The 17,096-nt window shown below is 47.1% G+C and overlaps 1 protein-coding gene and 1 non-coding gene across 2 annotated transcripts in view; both read right to left on the minus strand.

The window, feature by feature from the left end:
- The window catches only part of CAPN13 (calpain 13), a 55,169-nt gene that overhangs the window by 31,926 nt on the left and 6,147 nt on the right, over nucleotides 1–17,096 (minus strand). Inside the window, exons 2-5 of the mRNA XM_068981028.1 lie at nucleotides 14,501–14,579; nucleotides 12,761–12,876; nucleotides 7,175–7,308; nucleotides 702–876 (exon numbers count right to left, since the gene is read on the minus strand). Of these exons, the coding sequence (XP_068837129.1) occupies nucleotides 702–876; nucleotides 7,175–7,308; nucleotides 12,761–12,876; nucleotides 14,501–14,579 (504 nt within the window). The remainder of the gene's footprint in view (nucleotides 1–701; nucleotides 877–7,174; nucleotides 7,309–12,760; nucleotides 12,877–14,500; nucleotides 14,580–17,096) is intronic.
- TRNAC-ACA (transfer RNA cysteine (anticodon ACA)) lies at nucleotides 9,839–9,910 on the minus strand. The gene has a single exon. It is a non-coding gene; the product is annotated as a tRNA-Cys (tRNA).

The following is a 17,096-nucleotide window of genomic DNA, read 5'->3' on the forward strand; positions in this document are numbered from 1 at the left end:
CCACCCTATGAGGACCTGGGCTGCTTGCTTTTCTCTAATGGCTTGTTATCAATGAGACATACCCCAACATATATCTTCTGGGCATTTTGTGGGAGTCAGGAAGACCTGCCACCTCCAGGCCATGAGGAATTGGGATTTAAAGTGCATTTTGGTTTCAGGTGGTGTTTCAGACCAGGGGCGTGTGACTCAAAGCCCACGTGGTTAAAGAGTGAAGGAAGGATCTGCAGGGATAGGGCACTGGCTGCCTTGGAACAGAATCAGATAATTTGGAGGGCCAGCCAAGCTTTTCAGAATGGGGGATGCTGCCTTTGGGGTGCTGCCTTTACAGCCAGTGAGAATCAAAGGGCCTCCCCCGATCACTCTGAACCCCACTGCTTCTGGTCACAGGGAGAAGTGGGCAAAGGCTTCAGCATTAGACGACAGCACCTGAAGCCCTGCTCAGCCGCTTACCGGCTGTGTGATGCCGGGCGTTTCACCTAGCCTCCCTGAGCCCATTTCTTCTTCTGTAAGTGAATTCTGTGCGCCCTGTTTCATGGAGGGCTATTGCGAGGATTAAATGAGGCAGTGTCAATAAAGCACAGCATCCGTGCTCCATGGTGGTCACTTGGCCATTCCCCTTACTAACTGAATGGGCCAGTGGCTGAACACTCCGGGGTGAGGAAAGGCTCAAACCAGTGTAACAAGATCCCTGATCCACTCACCCCGGCCAGGGTGCCGCAGGTCATCAGAGAGCCTGCCTCCGCTGCCGTCTTCACCAGCGTCATCAGGTCAGGCGGGGATGAGTGCAGGCTGATGTTGGTGACCACCCCTCCCGTGAGGTCCACCAGGGCATCGGGGAGGTAGCCATAGTGCAGGTTGGCATAGGACCCATGAAACCTGAGAAAGAGGAAGGCAGATCAACCCCAGCGGTGCCTCTGGTGCCTCCAGGAAGGGAGATAGCACCCTGGACCTCTGTGTATTTCCCAGGGGAAGGATTTACCAAACCACCCCTTGGCTGTGGCCATCCGCCCAACTTCTGTCCTCCTGGATAAAGATTCTAGCAATGTGCCACCCTTATCGCTTCTTTTTCCTGGTCCCCTGGGCAGTCTCACAGGTGGCAGCATTATATAGAGGTTAGGAATGCAGGTGCTGGGGCCACAGGCCAAGGGTCAAATCCCAATCTCCCCAGATATTTAACTGCTTGACCTTATCTAAGTTACTTAACCTCCTAGGGCTGGGCTTCACATAGTGCCTGGCACGTGGAAAGCCTTTAATAAAGACTGGCTGTTAATACAATGAGGATCCACTGTTTCCTGTTTAACAACGGTGGTAAGTACTAGCTGTGTGCAGGGTACTTTGTATTCAAAGACAGGTGAGACCTCTGCCCTCCAAGAGACCACAGTCAACAACTCTGATGCCCTCTGTGACCATAAGCAGCCTTAGTCCTTACTCTTGTGTGAAGCTTGATGCAGAATTTCCCTTTCCATCCTCAGAACTAACCCTCCCCCAACCCCAAGAATCATCAGGGAGGTGATGTCACTGAAGGTAACACAGGTGAGGACGAGGCTTCCATACACATCCCCCATACATACCACCTAAACTCTCAGACCCGTGCTCCAAAGTGCCTCTCCCACCCTCCCATGGGGTTTCTGCTTCGGGACCCACACCCCGAGAAAAGCCCAGCCTTACTGCCCCTATCTTGCCTTCCTCCCAATTTTCTCCCAACTGTGGCAGCCCCAATCACCTACTGGTGAGGCAGACAGTCTCGACTCAAGAGCCAGTCTGCTTGGACCACCTCCTGGCCTCCCCTGTCATGATGTCTCAGGCTTGGGCAGGAGGCTGAGCTTCTCAAGGTCCCCTCTGCTCATCCAGGGAACAGGCTCTTGCAGTGGTGCTGCCAGTAAAGCACAGACAGCATGTGGAGCGGGTCTGGCTCATGGAGGTGTGCTTCCCATGGGCACAATCGGGACAGCAAGTCCCTGCTTCCCTGCTTCTACTGTCCCCCCTGAACAGCAGCACTCGCCACCGAGATGCTCTCCCCTTCAAAGGACACGGCAGGTTGCTTGGCCTTCCTCGGGTGTCTGTTAATTATGAGAGTGCGTGGATCAACTTGGAACAGAGAGGAAGTGACTGGGGGTTCTGGGAAAGTTTCTGAGAAGGGGCACAACTCTGAACTAAGTTTTATCCAAGTAAGGCTATGGTTTATCCAGTAGTCACGTCCGGATGTGAGAGTTGGACCATATAGAAGGCTGAGCACTGAAGAACTGACGCCTTCAAATTGTGGTATTGAAGATTCTTGAGAGTCCCTTGGGCTGCAAGGAGATCAAACCAGTCAATCCCAGAGGAAATCAACCTTGAATATTCATTGGAAGGACTGATATTGAAGCTCCAATATTCTGACCACCTGAAGCAAAGAGCTGGTTCATTGAGAAAGACCCTGATGCTGGGAAAGATTGAGGGTAAGAGAAGTGGGCGGCAGAGAATGAGATGGTTGGCTGACATCACTGACTCAATGGACATGAGTTTGAACAAGCTCCGGGAGTTGGTGATGGACAGGGAAGCCTGGCGTGCTGCAGTCCATGGGGTCACAAAGAGTCGGACATGACTGAGCGACTGGACAACAAGGACAGTGGGACAGACACTCTGGGGAGGAAGAACAAGTCAGGGAGGCTCTGGAGCTGGAAGAGTGTGGTGGAGTGGGGCCAGTGATGGACTGACTGGTGCTCCTGGGAGAGGCAAGATTGATAGATCACGGGGAAAGCCTGCAGCAGGGGCCGGACGGATGAGGTCATATTTGATTTGAGAACTCAAATTCCTGTCAATGGGGTGACCTGGAAAGGTTACTGTGGGGTCCTAAAATACAGGCAGGGCAAACCCACAACAACACGAGGTGAGCCGGGCTGGGTGGGAGACCTTGCCTCCCATAGTCAAAGCTGTCTGGTGGGCATGTTCCCCATCACTGCCTGGTCACTTGGGCCCTGGCCAGGGATCTCAGCTTTCCTGTCCCTGACGGGCAAGCAGTGGCCAAGCCCCTCCCAGGGAAAGCCCTGGCCTTCGCTTGCTTTCTGGTGATGAAGGTCAGGCGTGGGTCCATTCTGCTGCCGCCTCTACTGGGGCCCATGGCCTCGGATAAGACCCCTCCCAGTCCTCAACCCTTCACCCAGATCTGTTCTGGGGCCCCTCAGACATCCCTCTCTCAGCATACTTCCAACTCTGCTGTTCTTTTCCCCTGAGACCCCCAAAATTCACATAAACCCACACCAGCAAGCACAGATAAGCAGCCGCTCTCTGCAGAACACTGTCCCAGGTACAAACACCATGGATGCTGAGAAAGCCTTGTATTAATGAAAGCAAAGGACCCACAGAACCCAACGGCCATTCTACAGGAAACAGATGACAGATGGATCTTAACTTGTTATTAAACTGGTTCTAAATCTTATCTCCCTCTCTCTGACTAGGGTTATGTTTGGTATTAGACTCTTATCTCTGATGTTTGCTGAGTCAACTGCAAAGCTTCCCTTTGGTCACGATTGTGCCCAGGTGGGTCTCAGTATATCTGACTCACTTGATTTTCAACATGTTTTCAAGCTCTGGGTCATAGATTAAGAGGGTGCTGAGGGTGCCAGAAGGTCACCAATACCAGTGAACCAGTGAAGTTGCTCAGTTGTGTCCGACTCTTAGCAATCCCATGGACTGTAACCTACCAGGCTCCTCCATCCATGGAATTTTCCAGGCAAGAATACTGGAGTGGGTTGCCCTTTCCCTCTCCAGGATATCCTCCCGACCCAGGGATCAAACCCAGGTCTCCTGCATTGCAGGCAGACAGTTTACTGTCTGAGCTACCGGGGAAGCCCAAGACCAGGGTTTTAGAATCTATTCCAGAGCCCACCAGCATGACCCGCCTCCCTTGCTGCCACACCCCATTCTGGCTTCAAATAGAACCGCACCAGAGCCACACCAGGAAGGCCCTGCTGGCTCTGTCCCGTCACTCCAGGGCCACGACCTCAGTGTCTACAAGCCTCGTCTTGTTATCTGGGCTTCATTCTCAAATGCTAACGTCCAGCTCTTCCTGACACTGGAAATGAGCAACAGCTTCAGTTAGGAACAAGGTGGCTCAAAAGAAACAATGTACAAAAACAGTACTTGCAATGCACCCTCCAAAAGGACAGGGACTGGTGGTGGTGTATAGGGTTGGAACCTTTTTCTAGGGCCCAAAACTGCATGGTCCCGGGTCTTCAGTCTTGCCAAATAATGTCTGATCACATGACCAAAGACCTCAGTAGACTCAGCTTAATCACTTGCACTTGCCATCACATCACTATTCGGAGTCTTGGCTTCCCCTAGGAAGATCTTTGGGGAACTTGATTCCAGAACACTCTCCACTACTCATTTTCTCCCGAAATGTGGGGTCCCCTGGCCTTCTGTCTCCTAGTATTGAATCCTAGCTGTGATGTGTCCCTCCCTGTGTGGCTCTTGATGCTAGCAACCTCTTACACACATACGACTCTTGCATCTGATGTCAGCACCCTACCCTCTGCAGCCATCACAGAGACACCAAAGGAAAGGGGAACGACCCACGGCCAGCAGCCCCTCTCTCGGCGTCGTCCACAGCCTCCTCTCGCTATGTCTCCCTGATGCCTATGTCTCCTGTCCCAGCAGTGGCTGGGTGTTTAGACAGAGCTCTCTCTCCACTTTACAGACACGAGCTCACAGATCCTGCTTGTGTTTCAGGGACATGGCAGCTCTTCTCAGCCACCTTGGCTGACAGGAAATAGAAGAGGGAAAGACAGAGAGTGCTGCGTTTGCCACACCTGTCACTACGCCTGTCACCTGGACCCAGGAATTCTGAGAGAGCCTTGTTCTCACCCCTCAGCTTCAGCCTCATTTTAGAAAAACGTCTCTCTACCTGACAATGATAGGAGAGAGGGAAGAATTCAGATGTCAGGTCGGATCCAGGAAGGATGCTGAAAGGCTGTAATTCTGAGTTGCAGAGATCCCAGAAAGGATGCTAGGCAGCCTACCAGATTTTGTCCCCCACTCTCCTGTTTTGTGACCTCTGGGGAAAAAAAAAACAGGCAAATATATATTTTTTCCCCTCCTGACTCACTTGACCAATTCATTTCCAGACTCCCCAGCTGCAACAGTGTTTCAAAGTCTGGAATCCAAGTGTTCACTCAGTATGGGCTACACCCTGGGAGGGAAAGAGGACCGTCTCCACTCAGACATGTGGGTTCTCCATGCTTGTTCTTGTGGGCCAGAGACTGAAGCAAAAAGAAGCAAAAGACAATCCTTTTCTTCTAGGACTGGCAGTGTCAAGGGATGATGGACAGGCATGTGCCTGGGGAGGACAGATCTGATCCCCGCTAGGCCTCAAACACTGTGACTCTGGGCATCCTCCACTAGCCTCGGTTTCATCTTTCAGAGAAGGTAGGGTTTGATGCTGACAGAGGCTCCGTCTAGCTCTGACGTGCTCTATTTGATTTCTTCCACATTCTACAATCCCCTTCTTTGGATGGAGGGGAAAGCTTTTAAATAGCTTTGGAGGTGGCAACATTTTCTCCGGCTCTAGGTTTCTTCAGGCAGTTCAGTGTGGATTCTGAGTCCAGTTTCCCATTTCTTTTCAAGCTGAATGACATCTTTAGGTCAGCTGTTAACAAAATGGGGTCAAAGTCATCACTTCCTTCTCGAGATCTCTAATTCTCCAAGTGAACCGCCTTGCTCCCCCCTTTCAATTAAGGAAAAAAAAAAAAAAAATGAAGCCCTGGAATGGTGAGTGCTGAATCCACCCAAGAAAGATAATGGCAGTATTTGCATAAGAAGCTTAGAAGTGAATTAACCTCCCAAAACATATGGATTGTTTCAACCACCTTGGTTGTTTTCTGGGCTTCATTCTCAAATGTTAATGTCCAGCTCTTCCTGACACTGGAAATGAGTAACAGCTTTAGTTTGGAACAAGTTGACTCAAAAGAAACAATGTATAAAAAGAGTGCTAGCTATGTGCCCTTCCGCAGGACAGGGACTGGTAGTGGTCTGTGGGGTCGGAACCATTCTTCAGAGCCCAAGACTGGGCGGGGTGGGGTCTACAGCCTTGCCAAATAATGTCGCCTGATCAAAGGACCAAAGACCTCAGTAGACTCAAGTTAATCACTTGCACCTGCCATCACATCACTATTCGGAGTCTTGGCTTCCCCATTCATCATATGAAGCATTGGTTAGGAAGATCTTTGGGGAACTTGATTCCAGAACACTCTCCACTACTCATTTTCTCCCGAAATGTGGGGTCCCCTGGCCTTCTGTCTCCTAGTATTGATTCCTAGCTGTGACGTGTCCCTCCCTGTGTGGCTCTTGATGCTAGCAACCTCTTACACACATATAACTCTTGTATACCCTACCTGGGCCAGCCTGAGCATCTCTACTCCAGCATGTAGTGCAGTGCCTAGACTATGACGAAAGGCACAATAAACATCTGTTGAATAAAATCAACACAAATGGTGCAAGCGAAGCACGTGACTTGAGGAGTTCATAGGTACTTCAGCTTGTGAACACCAGAAAATAGTCCTTGACACAGGGTGTTTAGACCATATGATAATAAGCAGCTCCTGCCCTGCCCCCCACACATAAATCCAATCTCACGGTACCCACACCAGGCCCCAGACTGTCTGCTGGGGTTGCTACTCATATCATTCCCATTGTTGGGGATGTCCATGCCCCCATGTCCCCTCTCCCTCTTCTGAAATCTCACCCATCCTTTAAGGCCTCGCTCACTGCCACCTCCACTGTGCAGCGTCAGCTGACTCTCTGGTGAGTCAGAAAGTCAGAACTACTGTCTCTCTTCTCTGCCCTCTCAGCAGACTTTGCCTATGATATTGTATTTTATTTGGGCCTGTACACCAGCCCCTAAAATAGTACCACTGTCAGTCCCTACTTCTGTCCAGCTCTGCCCCGCCCACCCCTCGCTGTGTGCCTCTGGGTCCCTCCCAATGGTTGTGTCTAACACAGCCTTGCACATGTGATTATTTATATAGGATGTCCCACAAGGTGGCAAAGGCTCTGAGGCTCCCAGGGGCACTGCTTGAATTGAGCAGAGTTGCCAAAAGTCTCAGGACCGACTGGTGGGGAGCATCTGTCAGGGCTAGTGGCTCGGCGGGCAGGGCCAGTATCCAGACCCCAGGCATGGGGACAGGCCCATCCTTACTTGGCGTAGGCCTTCTCCAGCAGGCACGGCCAAAACTCTCGCTTGTTGCGAGGTTTGACAAAGAGGTACTCGTTGTTCAGGACAGGTAGGCGATCGTCAATGACCACTTCCACCAACTGGCCACACCGCCAGAACTGGAGGAGAGAGAGCAAAATATATGCCTTAGTAGAGCTGGGGCAGGAGGGAGGTGCTGATCCCCCAACCCAGGCCAAAAGATTACCACCATCGCCACATGACCACCACAGTGTGACAAGAAGTCTATGCAGATCAAAATCCAAGCCCAGGTTGGCAGACAGGGGACGGGCCTGTCATCTCCACTGACAGGTGAGTCACAGGTCAAGTTAATCAAGGAAAACACAGGCAGGGAGGAAGGCGTCTCGGGTCTAGCTGGACTTTGCTACTAATTCCTGCCTCACTTTGGCATGGCCTTTGTGAGCTTCGGACACACGCAAGAGGCTCCAGGTACATCTTGTGTACGAAATGGGCGCAGCAAGAGCAGATGCTGATAGCAGAGGAGAATGGGTGACTGGGAGTGTCCTGATGGGGAAGGAGAGCCTTTGGGGAGCTGGAGGCTCGAGGGAAGAAGGGCAGGATTCCTGCAGGTGGCAAGGAGGTGGGAAAGCATCCCAGATGGTAGCCACAGAGTGGGCAGGGCGCGGAGGCCTCCAAACGTGAGGTTGCCGGGGAGGACTGAGCAGGTTGAGCCTCACCCTGGCCCTCCTGTCCTCACGTCCGGCTGGCTCTGCCATCAGAGCAGCAGCAATGAAGCGGGGCTGGCACTGCTGCCGCCAAGATCGCAAGCGAACCAGATGTTCCTCTCCAAAACAGACTGGTTTAATCCTCAGCATTCAACTCTTAATGGTTCACCTGGGGACGCTGCCAAATGACGAAAATTCATAACAAAGGCAGCTCTTTGGAGTTTGTTTGCTGGTCTCTGGATCAGCAACAGGGCTTCTGGTCTTAGGCCTGAGTCTTGACACAGGCAAGCCTCCAACAGCATGGTTCAGAGTAAGGCCGGGTGGATGTGATCCATCACCTGCTCGTGGTGAGGGGGAGCCATCCGCGTGGCCTTGTCCACAGCTGAATGTCCCAGGTGTTGGATTGTTGCACCTGCATGAGGATGCATTATCGAAGCAGAGATGGAGACCAAGACAGAGATGTCAGGGGAGACAAAACAAAGAAGGTGTTCTTGCAGTCTTTAATGAACCAGTCCACTGGAGCTGGTGTTCTCACAGCTGTGGGTCTGCGTCCCCACTACGGTCAGATGCACAGGCGGCTGAAGTGGGGAGCCAACAGAGACGCTATTATAGTGAGATCATTGAACATGTCTGAAGCACCAAGGAAGATAACCCTGGCTTTTGGATGGAGAGTACCAGAAGCACAGACCGATTGGAGTTTAATTGGATGGCAAAGTGTAGGAGCCAGTGTCCAGTCAGTGGAACCATGCTCCAGGCCTAGTTTTATCCTGAGCAATAGCTATTGGATAAGATACTTAATTCTCTGTGACTCAGTTTCCTCATCTGTCAAATGGTGGTAAGAGTAAGAACCACCTCACACTGACTGGATCAGATGAGACTCTGAGAGTGGGATCACAGTTTTGAAAGAAGGAACTGTTTTTTCAATAGCCTTTTTGTTCAGCACCTAGGATCGTGCCCAGCAGTAGGCCACCAACAGTGAGTGAGTCCTGGCTTGAATGAGCCCCTCTGATTGGTTCCACCTTTACTTGCACCTTCCCAGGCCAGTAGAGCTGACCAGACTTGCTCTCCCTATACAAAGGGAACCTCAGATAAGATCACTGTTCCCAGAAAGGATGTAAATGGCCTGATGAAAATGGGCTTGTCAAGAATGAGGTCAGCGATCTGTGTTTCCTAGTTCACTTCTCTGGATGAGGAGGGCTGGCCCCTAGATAATGTCTGCACCCTTTAACAAGCAGCCATCTGACCAGCACCCAAGTATCTGCAGGAAACCAGAAGGGTTTGGGGCAAAGCATCCAAGTTGCCCAGATACAAGGCTCTTTACTGAGAACTGTGCCCAAACTCAGAAAGAACAGATATACAGAGGTCAATACTGCAGCTATTTCTGGAGAACCGTGGGACTTTCTTCACCTTCCAGAAGGGCAGAGCATACCCTGCCTAGACCTCAATTTGTCCTAACCACCTGTCTGTCCACCACTTGTAGCTTTGAGGTGAGCCTGGACACAGCTAAACCCTGCCCCTTCTGGCTAACTTTTCAGTGTGATCTTTGGACCAGTAATATCAGCATCATCTGTTAGAAGACCTAGCATGCAAATAATTGGACTTCAGGAAGAGAAAACAGGATAAAGGCGGATGCCCAGAAAAAAAATGGAAGGCAACAGCTGAGCAGAAAAGGGAGGCAGGTCTTCAGAAAGAAGGGGCTTACTGAATTCCAGGCAAGACTATTCTTCAAAAGGACACAGACATAGAGAACAGACTTACGGACACAGCGGGGTGGGGGAGGAAGGAGAAGGTGGGATGTATGGAAAGAGTAACATGGAAGCATATACATTAAGTAAGTAAGTGAAGTAGCTCAGTTGTATCTGACTCTTTGAGACCCCGTGGACTGTAGCCTACCAGGCTCCTCTGTCCATGGGATTTTCCAGGCAGTAGTACTGGAGTGGATTGCCATTTCCTTCTCCCATGGATCTTCCCAACCCAGGGATTGAACCTGGGTCTCCTGCATTGTAGACAGATGCTTTACCATCTAAGCCACCAGGGAAAATAGACAGCCAATGGGAATTTGCTGTATGACTCAGGAAACTTAAACCAGGGTTCTGTAACAACCTAGAGGAGTGAGATGGGGAGGGAGGTGGGAGGGAGGTTCAAGCGGGAGGGGACATAGGTATACCCATGGCTGATTCATGTTGATGTTCAGCAGAAACCAACAGAATACTGTAAAGTAATTATCCTTCAATTAAAAATAAATACATTTAATTATAAAAAAGGCATACATCTGGACATATTTTAAAGAAATTTCTGAACCAAGGAGAGAGAGAGATTTGATGGCAAAGTGTAGGAGCCAGTGTCCAGTCAGTGGAACCATGCTCCAGGCCCAGCTTTATCCTGAGCAATAGCTATTGGATAAGATGCTTAATTCTCTGTGACTCAGTTTCCTCATCTATCAAATGGTGGTAAGAGTAAGAACCACCTCACACTGTGACTGGGATCGGATGAGACTCTGAGTGGGATCACAGTTTTGATCATACAAACTTGCAATTTGAAAGAATGTGTTGCCTACAAGGTCAAGAAAGTAGATTCGATATTTCTTCTGCAACATTGGAGAAGCTATAAGACAATGGAAAAATGTTTACAGATTTTTGAGAAAAAGGAATGTAATCCAAAAATCCTAAATCCAACTGAAATACTGTTTTAAAGAAAGAGCAAGTGAAAAAAAATACTCACGTAATCTGAGGAAACTATTCAAGGAATTACTCCTACCAAATGATAATGAAGTTAGAACAAAAATCTTAAGGGGAAATGAAGGCTGAAGGAAACAATGGTGAATTTGAATGGTGAGTTTTGAATATATTTTGGACAAGAAACATACTTGTAACATAGTGAGAGTAAAATTGATAGTGAAAGGATGAGCAAAAATATAACAGGGAAATGTAAGTAACAGGAATCTAGAGTAGCAATGTGAAAATCAGGTGAGGAGGAAGTCAAGGTTAGAAGCTTCATACATAACAAAGAGGGATATTGTGTAAGTTTTGTTCTAAAAGCTGAAGAGCAAACACATAATTATTTGGGTACAAAAGAATAGAGCAAGAAAACTATAAAGTCAAAACATAAAAGGAACCCTCCAAACTATAACTAACTTCAGGAAAGAACTTTAATTCACTTCTTTTAGAATATGACAAATCAAACAGACAAAAGATAAGCCAAGACAAAAGAGATAATTGCAGATCATATAATCTATAAATCAGAGAACTTGATTGCATAGATCAAACTTACAACCACTGGATAATATATTAAAAAAATATATATAGCAAAGAGATTGATAAAGTAGACTTAACCACAAATTAGAGGAAATTAAATAAAATTTCAGAGACTTAAGTAAGCAACTTTGGGGCAATGCATTTAAAACTATAGAAGAAATAGTTGATTCTCCCAGCAAAATATAAATTTCAAGAATTAACTCCAGAAGAAATAAGAGGCCCAAGCAGATCAATAGCTATTGAACACACTGGAAGAGTTAAAGAAATAATATTTTAAAAGGAGATAGGTCCAGACAATTTAACAATTGTCTATTTCACTTGCGAAGAACAGATAATCAATGATTAACAACCATTATATAAATTATTTCAGATCAAAGTAAATCTCAGTTTGCTTATATTAAAAAGCTAGTATAACTCCAAAGAAAAACAACAAAAATCTGGAATCCAATTGTACATGTGATATAGATGTAAAAATTCTAACAAATTTTTAGCAAATTGAATCCAACAGTGGATTAAAAGAATGGTATACCAGAAAGTATGCCACTAAAATCAAGAGAAGGCAGAATTTTGCTCTCGTCACCTCATTCAAAATTACAGTCTTCTAATTAATACAGCAAAACAAAATAACTCTATAAAAAATAAATATTGAGACAAAAGTATCTTTATTTGTAGATAATACTAGATAACTAAAAAATATCCAGACATTAATAAAGAAAAAATTAGAATAAGAGAATTTGATAAGGTAGCTAGATACAACTTAACATAAAAAAAGGACTAGCATTCTCTTTTCATCAACATATAGTTAGAAAAATCATTCATGTTAGCTACAAAATTGTAAAATATCTGAGAATACATTTATCAAGAAGGGTATGGAAGGAATATCAAAACATAACTATAGCATTTTATTGAAGGACATAAAACTAGTTCTGAATAAATGGAAAGATATACTGTGCTTTTGAAAAGGAATAATTACAATAATAAAAATGTGATTTTTCCAAATTAATAAATAAATTTAATGCTGCTCTATTCTGCTTCATGGTGGCTTTTCTTTTTAATTAGAAGCAATGATTTAAAAATTCTCACAGAAGAACAAATGTGCAAGAATCAACAAGATAAAATATTTTTGAGGGAAAGACACTGAATAATGAAGGAGAGCATGTGCCACCAGCTGTCACAGCTCACTCTGAAGCTGCTGAAATCAAAACAACAGGGAGCGGCACAGGCCAGACAGACAAAATCACAATGGCGTGCAGGGTCTTTGATCAATAATTCTTTTCTTTGGCTGATTGTTTCTGCCATACTTTTTATTGGGTTGCCCAAAATGTTCTTTCAGATCTTTCCATAAGATGCTACGGAAAAAAAGAAAAAGAAAAGAAAAAAAAAAGATGCTATGGAAAAAACCAAATGAACATTTTGGCCAATCCAATATTTACACGAAACCATGTTAACTGTTTTCTTCTCTATGTGTTGCCAGATCCTGAGTTCAAATCCTTTTGAGGAGCTAACACACATTAACTAACACTTACGTGTCTCTCCCCCATCTCAGGCTGCTAGACCAAGAGAACGTTCAAGACAGCTGCCTCCCTAGGCTCACAGAGAATCCCATTTAAGGAGCACCCCAGCAGCATACTTACCCGAAAATGGAAAATCCCCGCATACTGGTATGAAAAGCTTTGGTCTATGAGGATCTTCTTCAGATACCCTGGACTCTGTGTCAAGGCCCCCAGTGCTGCCAGGAACCAGCAATCCCCTGGAGGGGAGGGGGACGTAAGTCATGAGATGCTGTTTGGACACACCTGAAAGCCCCACCCCATGCGCTGCTCAGAGTTGGCGTACCTCCTCCCTAATAATGCTTTTTTTTTTTTCTGTCTGAGAGAGCAGAATTGGGGGAAAGATTTACTGGGGTCAGTTCCAAGTAAGATAGAGGTGATGGTGATAGTTATGGAGACAGTGGTGGGGATAGGGGTGGAGTAGTGATAGGGATGGTGGTGTTGGTGCTGCTATGATGGTGACGGTAGTGTAGTCAGGAGAGCCCCAGCCAAGCGGATGGGCCAACTTGCCTTCTGATTCTCTTTTGGCCCAAGGTGCCCAGAACCAAAGTTACAGCAAATTTTGTTGCCAGCATCGGTGGCAATGGTGCACTCTAAAATTGGGGAGAACAGATTTCTGTTTTTCTTTGCTAATATTTACTCAGTCCCTCCTGGTTTGGGGGCCTTTCCAGCCCATATCCAGGTTCTCCCCTCTTCCCCCTTGAGGGAACATGGCTTTGAGTTTCTCCTTGAAGGTCGCTGTGAGCCCTTTTGAGTAAGCTCACCCTCTTCTCCTGAGTCTTCTCTCCATCTTCACACAATGGCTTGAATGCCCTTTCAAGTCAGGCATGCTGCTGGGTGCAGAAGCCACAAGGATGCCCTGGGAGAGGTCCCTTCTCCCGTCAGGAGGCTACTGGCTGGAGGGGACTTTCTCCAACACAGACAGCAAGCCAGGCAGGCTTCTATCAAAGTCACCAGGTGAACTCCAAGTGCCAGGGCATCAACTGGAAAGTGACATTCTAAGGGCGTAAGGCCTGCTGTCAGAAGGGTTGTGTCTTATTTATTTATTTGGCTGCACTGGGTCTTAGTTCTGGCATGTGGGATGTAGTTTGCTGACCAGAAATCGAACCTGGGCCCCCTGCACTGGAAACAAAGAGCCCCAGCCACTGAACCTCCAGGGGAGTCCCAAGGGTTGTACCTTATTTTGCTATGTCTCTGGGCTCCATGCCTACTTGCCCACCCCAAGGAGTTTCGCCCCCCACTCCTAGGGCTCTTGCTCAGGGGTGTTGCATGGCCACACCTGCTACCGCCCAGGGGCCTCCCTTCTTCTGCCACACTCCTCAGGTCTCAGCAACAACTCCGCCCTGTGCCTGTCCAGTGGGTTGGAGGGAGTCACACAGCTCTATATTCAAACTCAACTCTGTCATGTATTGCTTTTGTGACATGAAAGACATCATTGTGTCCCTTGGACCCCTAGCTTCCGCATATATAAAATGAGGATGTTGCAGGGTTAATGAACTATTTCATGCAAAGTATCTAGCAAAGCCTTGCAGAAGTTCAATAAACATTTACTTCCCTCTACTCAGTGCTCAGACTAAACTCTGTGCATATTTTGTCCTTTTCTTTGACAATTCCTCTCCCTAAAGGGCTCTGCACACCCAACTAAGCTAAGCTGATTTGCAGGCTGAAGGTCTGAGCATGAGTAGTCCAACCACAGCAACACTGAGGGTGCCGGCCTCTATGGGGCTGGGTAGGGGCACTTCTCTCCACCCACTGCTGCTCAGAGGTGGACTATGGGCAGCCTGCCTCCATCCAGGTCCAAGAAGAAAGAGGTTGAGTTCTTACCTGCCTCTCCTTGTTGGATATCGAATCTGCTCGCACCTTCCAGGATGAAGAGAGGCTCTGATTTACCCTTCAATAAATCCTTAGAAAAGAGCAGGGGAAAGCCATGAGCATCTTTTATCCCTCTGTCTCCCAGGGTGGTACCCAAGACATCACTCTCCTCGTCTTTGAGGAGTAGAGGTTACTTTGTAAAGAGGTGTTTAGGATCTGAGTTAGGAAAGTTCCCCTCATTCTTCAGGTTTTGTTGCTAACAGGGAGGCAGATGTCAGAGGGGCATATGTGTAACTGCCCAGATAGGCTATGAATGCATGGGCAGACTGCACGAGGAGATAAGGACCAGGATCCTTACATCAAATGATCAGCCATCCTGGGCCCAACAGCAGTGTCTCATTAAGTCTATAAACAGCCAAGAAAGAAAAGGATGCATTTACTAGAGGAAACTTTTACGAACATAATCACACTGTCCTTGTGAAATGTCATCTCTCAGAAGTCAGTATAGGCATTCGGAGCTCCAGGTTCAAGTCCAGCCACGTGCTGTACAGGATGCAGGCTGTGTATTACTCAGGTCTTTGCCCACTCCCTGGCTAACACCCAGACTGATTCTGGAAGACCCCAGGCAGCTTCTAGGTTTTCCTGCAACCAGGAGCCCACAGGATTTCCTCAGCGTCCTCTCTGTGTCCTGTAGCTCCATTGCATGGATTTGCATGATTTGGTATAATTGTTCCTGTATAATTTCTTTTCACATTGACAAGAGAGTTCCCAGAAAACGGGGCTGCAAATTGGAAACGGATTCATCTGCTCAACAGCCATGAACATGTGAAGTCCTGTAGCTTGTGAGACCTGTCAGCCCTTCATAAACTGCCTTCCAGTTTCCTGGTGGAGCCTTCATGGGGCACACAAAGCTGTGAGTGCTTGCAAACAAGTCAGCCAGCCCACTGCACCAGGCCTCCTCCCACCATCTTCTCTGCATACAACTGGCCCTCTCTGATGACCATGAAGGGGGCCCTCAGGCCCAGGTCCTTGCAGTGGAGCCCCTGAGCTGACCCTCTGCCCTACCCTTGGCTGCACAGAACTCAGGGTCTCTCTTAACACCAACAGGAAGGGCAGAGCTGTCACAGGGTCCTAAAGGGATCAGCTCTCCCAGTGTCAAAGCAACTTGGGGTGCTTCGGTGGCTCTAGTTGTCCCCTCCCTTTCTGGAAGAGGGAACTCGAGGTCTTAGTGGAGGCTGGCTGGAGAGCCTCCACTCAAGGGAGTTAAAGAAGAGGGTGAAGGCGTTTGGGTTTTGGCTCAGGATTCTTGACCACTGCATAAAGAACGCTGCAGCTTCTTTGTCGTTTACTCCTGGTTTACCACCCTGATGGGCAGAAGAGGGGTGGGTGTGCTGAGGGTCAGAAGAGCAGAACCTGGTGTGGAATCCTGTCTGCATTGTTTCTGGGGCGACCTTGAGCAACTTCCTTTACTTTGCTGAGCCTCGGTTTCTTCAAGTGTAAGAAAATGGGCATCAAATGAGAAAGTCATGATGTCCCGGCTGCTGTGACCCAACCCTCATGGAGGACGAGATGCTTCATTCACAGTGATCTCCTGACGGACTTGCCAAACAGGAGTCTTCATTATTTTACAAATGAGGAAGGATGTGAAATATTAGCGTAGCGTCAGACAAGGGGCCTGTTCAATAAATATTGATTCCCTGCTTCTGTAATATTTGCAAAATTAAAAAAGACCACACTCATGGATAAACCTAGTGTCTCCAATGCATTCATTATTAAACAAGAGAGAATAAAAACATGAATTACACAGTCGAATTATAAATAAAAGAAAGAAAAAAAGAGCCTCACAAATATAGGTGGGAGAAAATGATGAAGAGAACAACTGGTGAATTACACAATAGAAACACAGCAAGATCAGCAAATACACTGTATTTGGGGAGAAGGTTTACTTAGACCCAATCTTTGGCTAATATGGTAGAGAATCTTATTTCAAATAAAATTAGAAATCTTGGTTTAACAATATAAAAACATGATGTAAAATTCTATACTAATTGGTTTAAAACATACTGAAGATTGTGGGATAAAAGTTAATATGGCCCAAAATGATCCAAGTTGGTAAGTCACCTGACAATCAATGACCTTGGTATAGTTTTTTTTTTAAATGATTAAAGAATATCTTCCTAATATCTCTGCCAAGGCTTCTACACACAATTTTGTTGCTGAGTTCTCTCAAATTTTCAGGGAATAAACAACTCCTGTGTTGCTTATAGTTTCAGCATTAGGGAAAAAAAAAGAATCCTGTCATTGTTTATTTTAAGAAGCCAGCACAGCCTGGATGCCCAACCCGACACACACACACACACACTGCCCCCTCACAGACTGATTTCACTTATGGAAAAATACTGAAATAAATACCTGGCAAGGGAATCAACAATAAATTATACAACTAACCCACTATCATCAAGTAGGGTTTGCCATAGAAATGTAGGATGCCAGGATGGATTCCTATCAGGATATCTGATGACATCAAATGACATTTACGTAGGCCAAAAGAAAAATAATTGCTCTCTTTCCAGTAAATGCCATGAAGGCATTTCATAAATGCGCAACT

This window comes from Capricornis sumatraensis, chromosome 1, assembly GCF_032405125.1.
Source record: "Capricornis sumatraensis isolate serow.1 chromosome 1, serow.2, whole genome shotgun sequence".
NCBI lineage: Eukaryota > Metazoa > Chordata > Mammalia > Artiodactyla > Bovidae > Capricornis > Capricornis sumatraensis.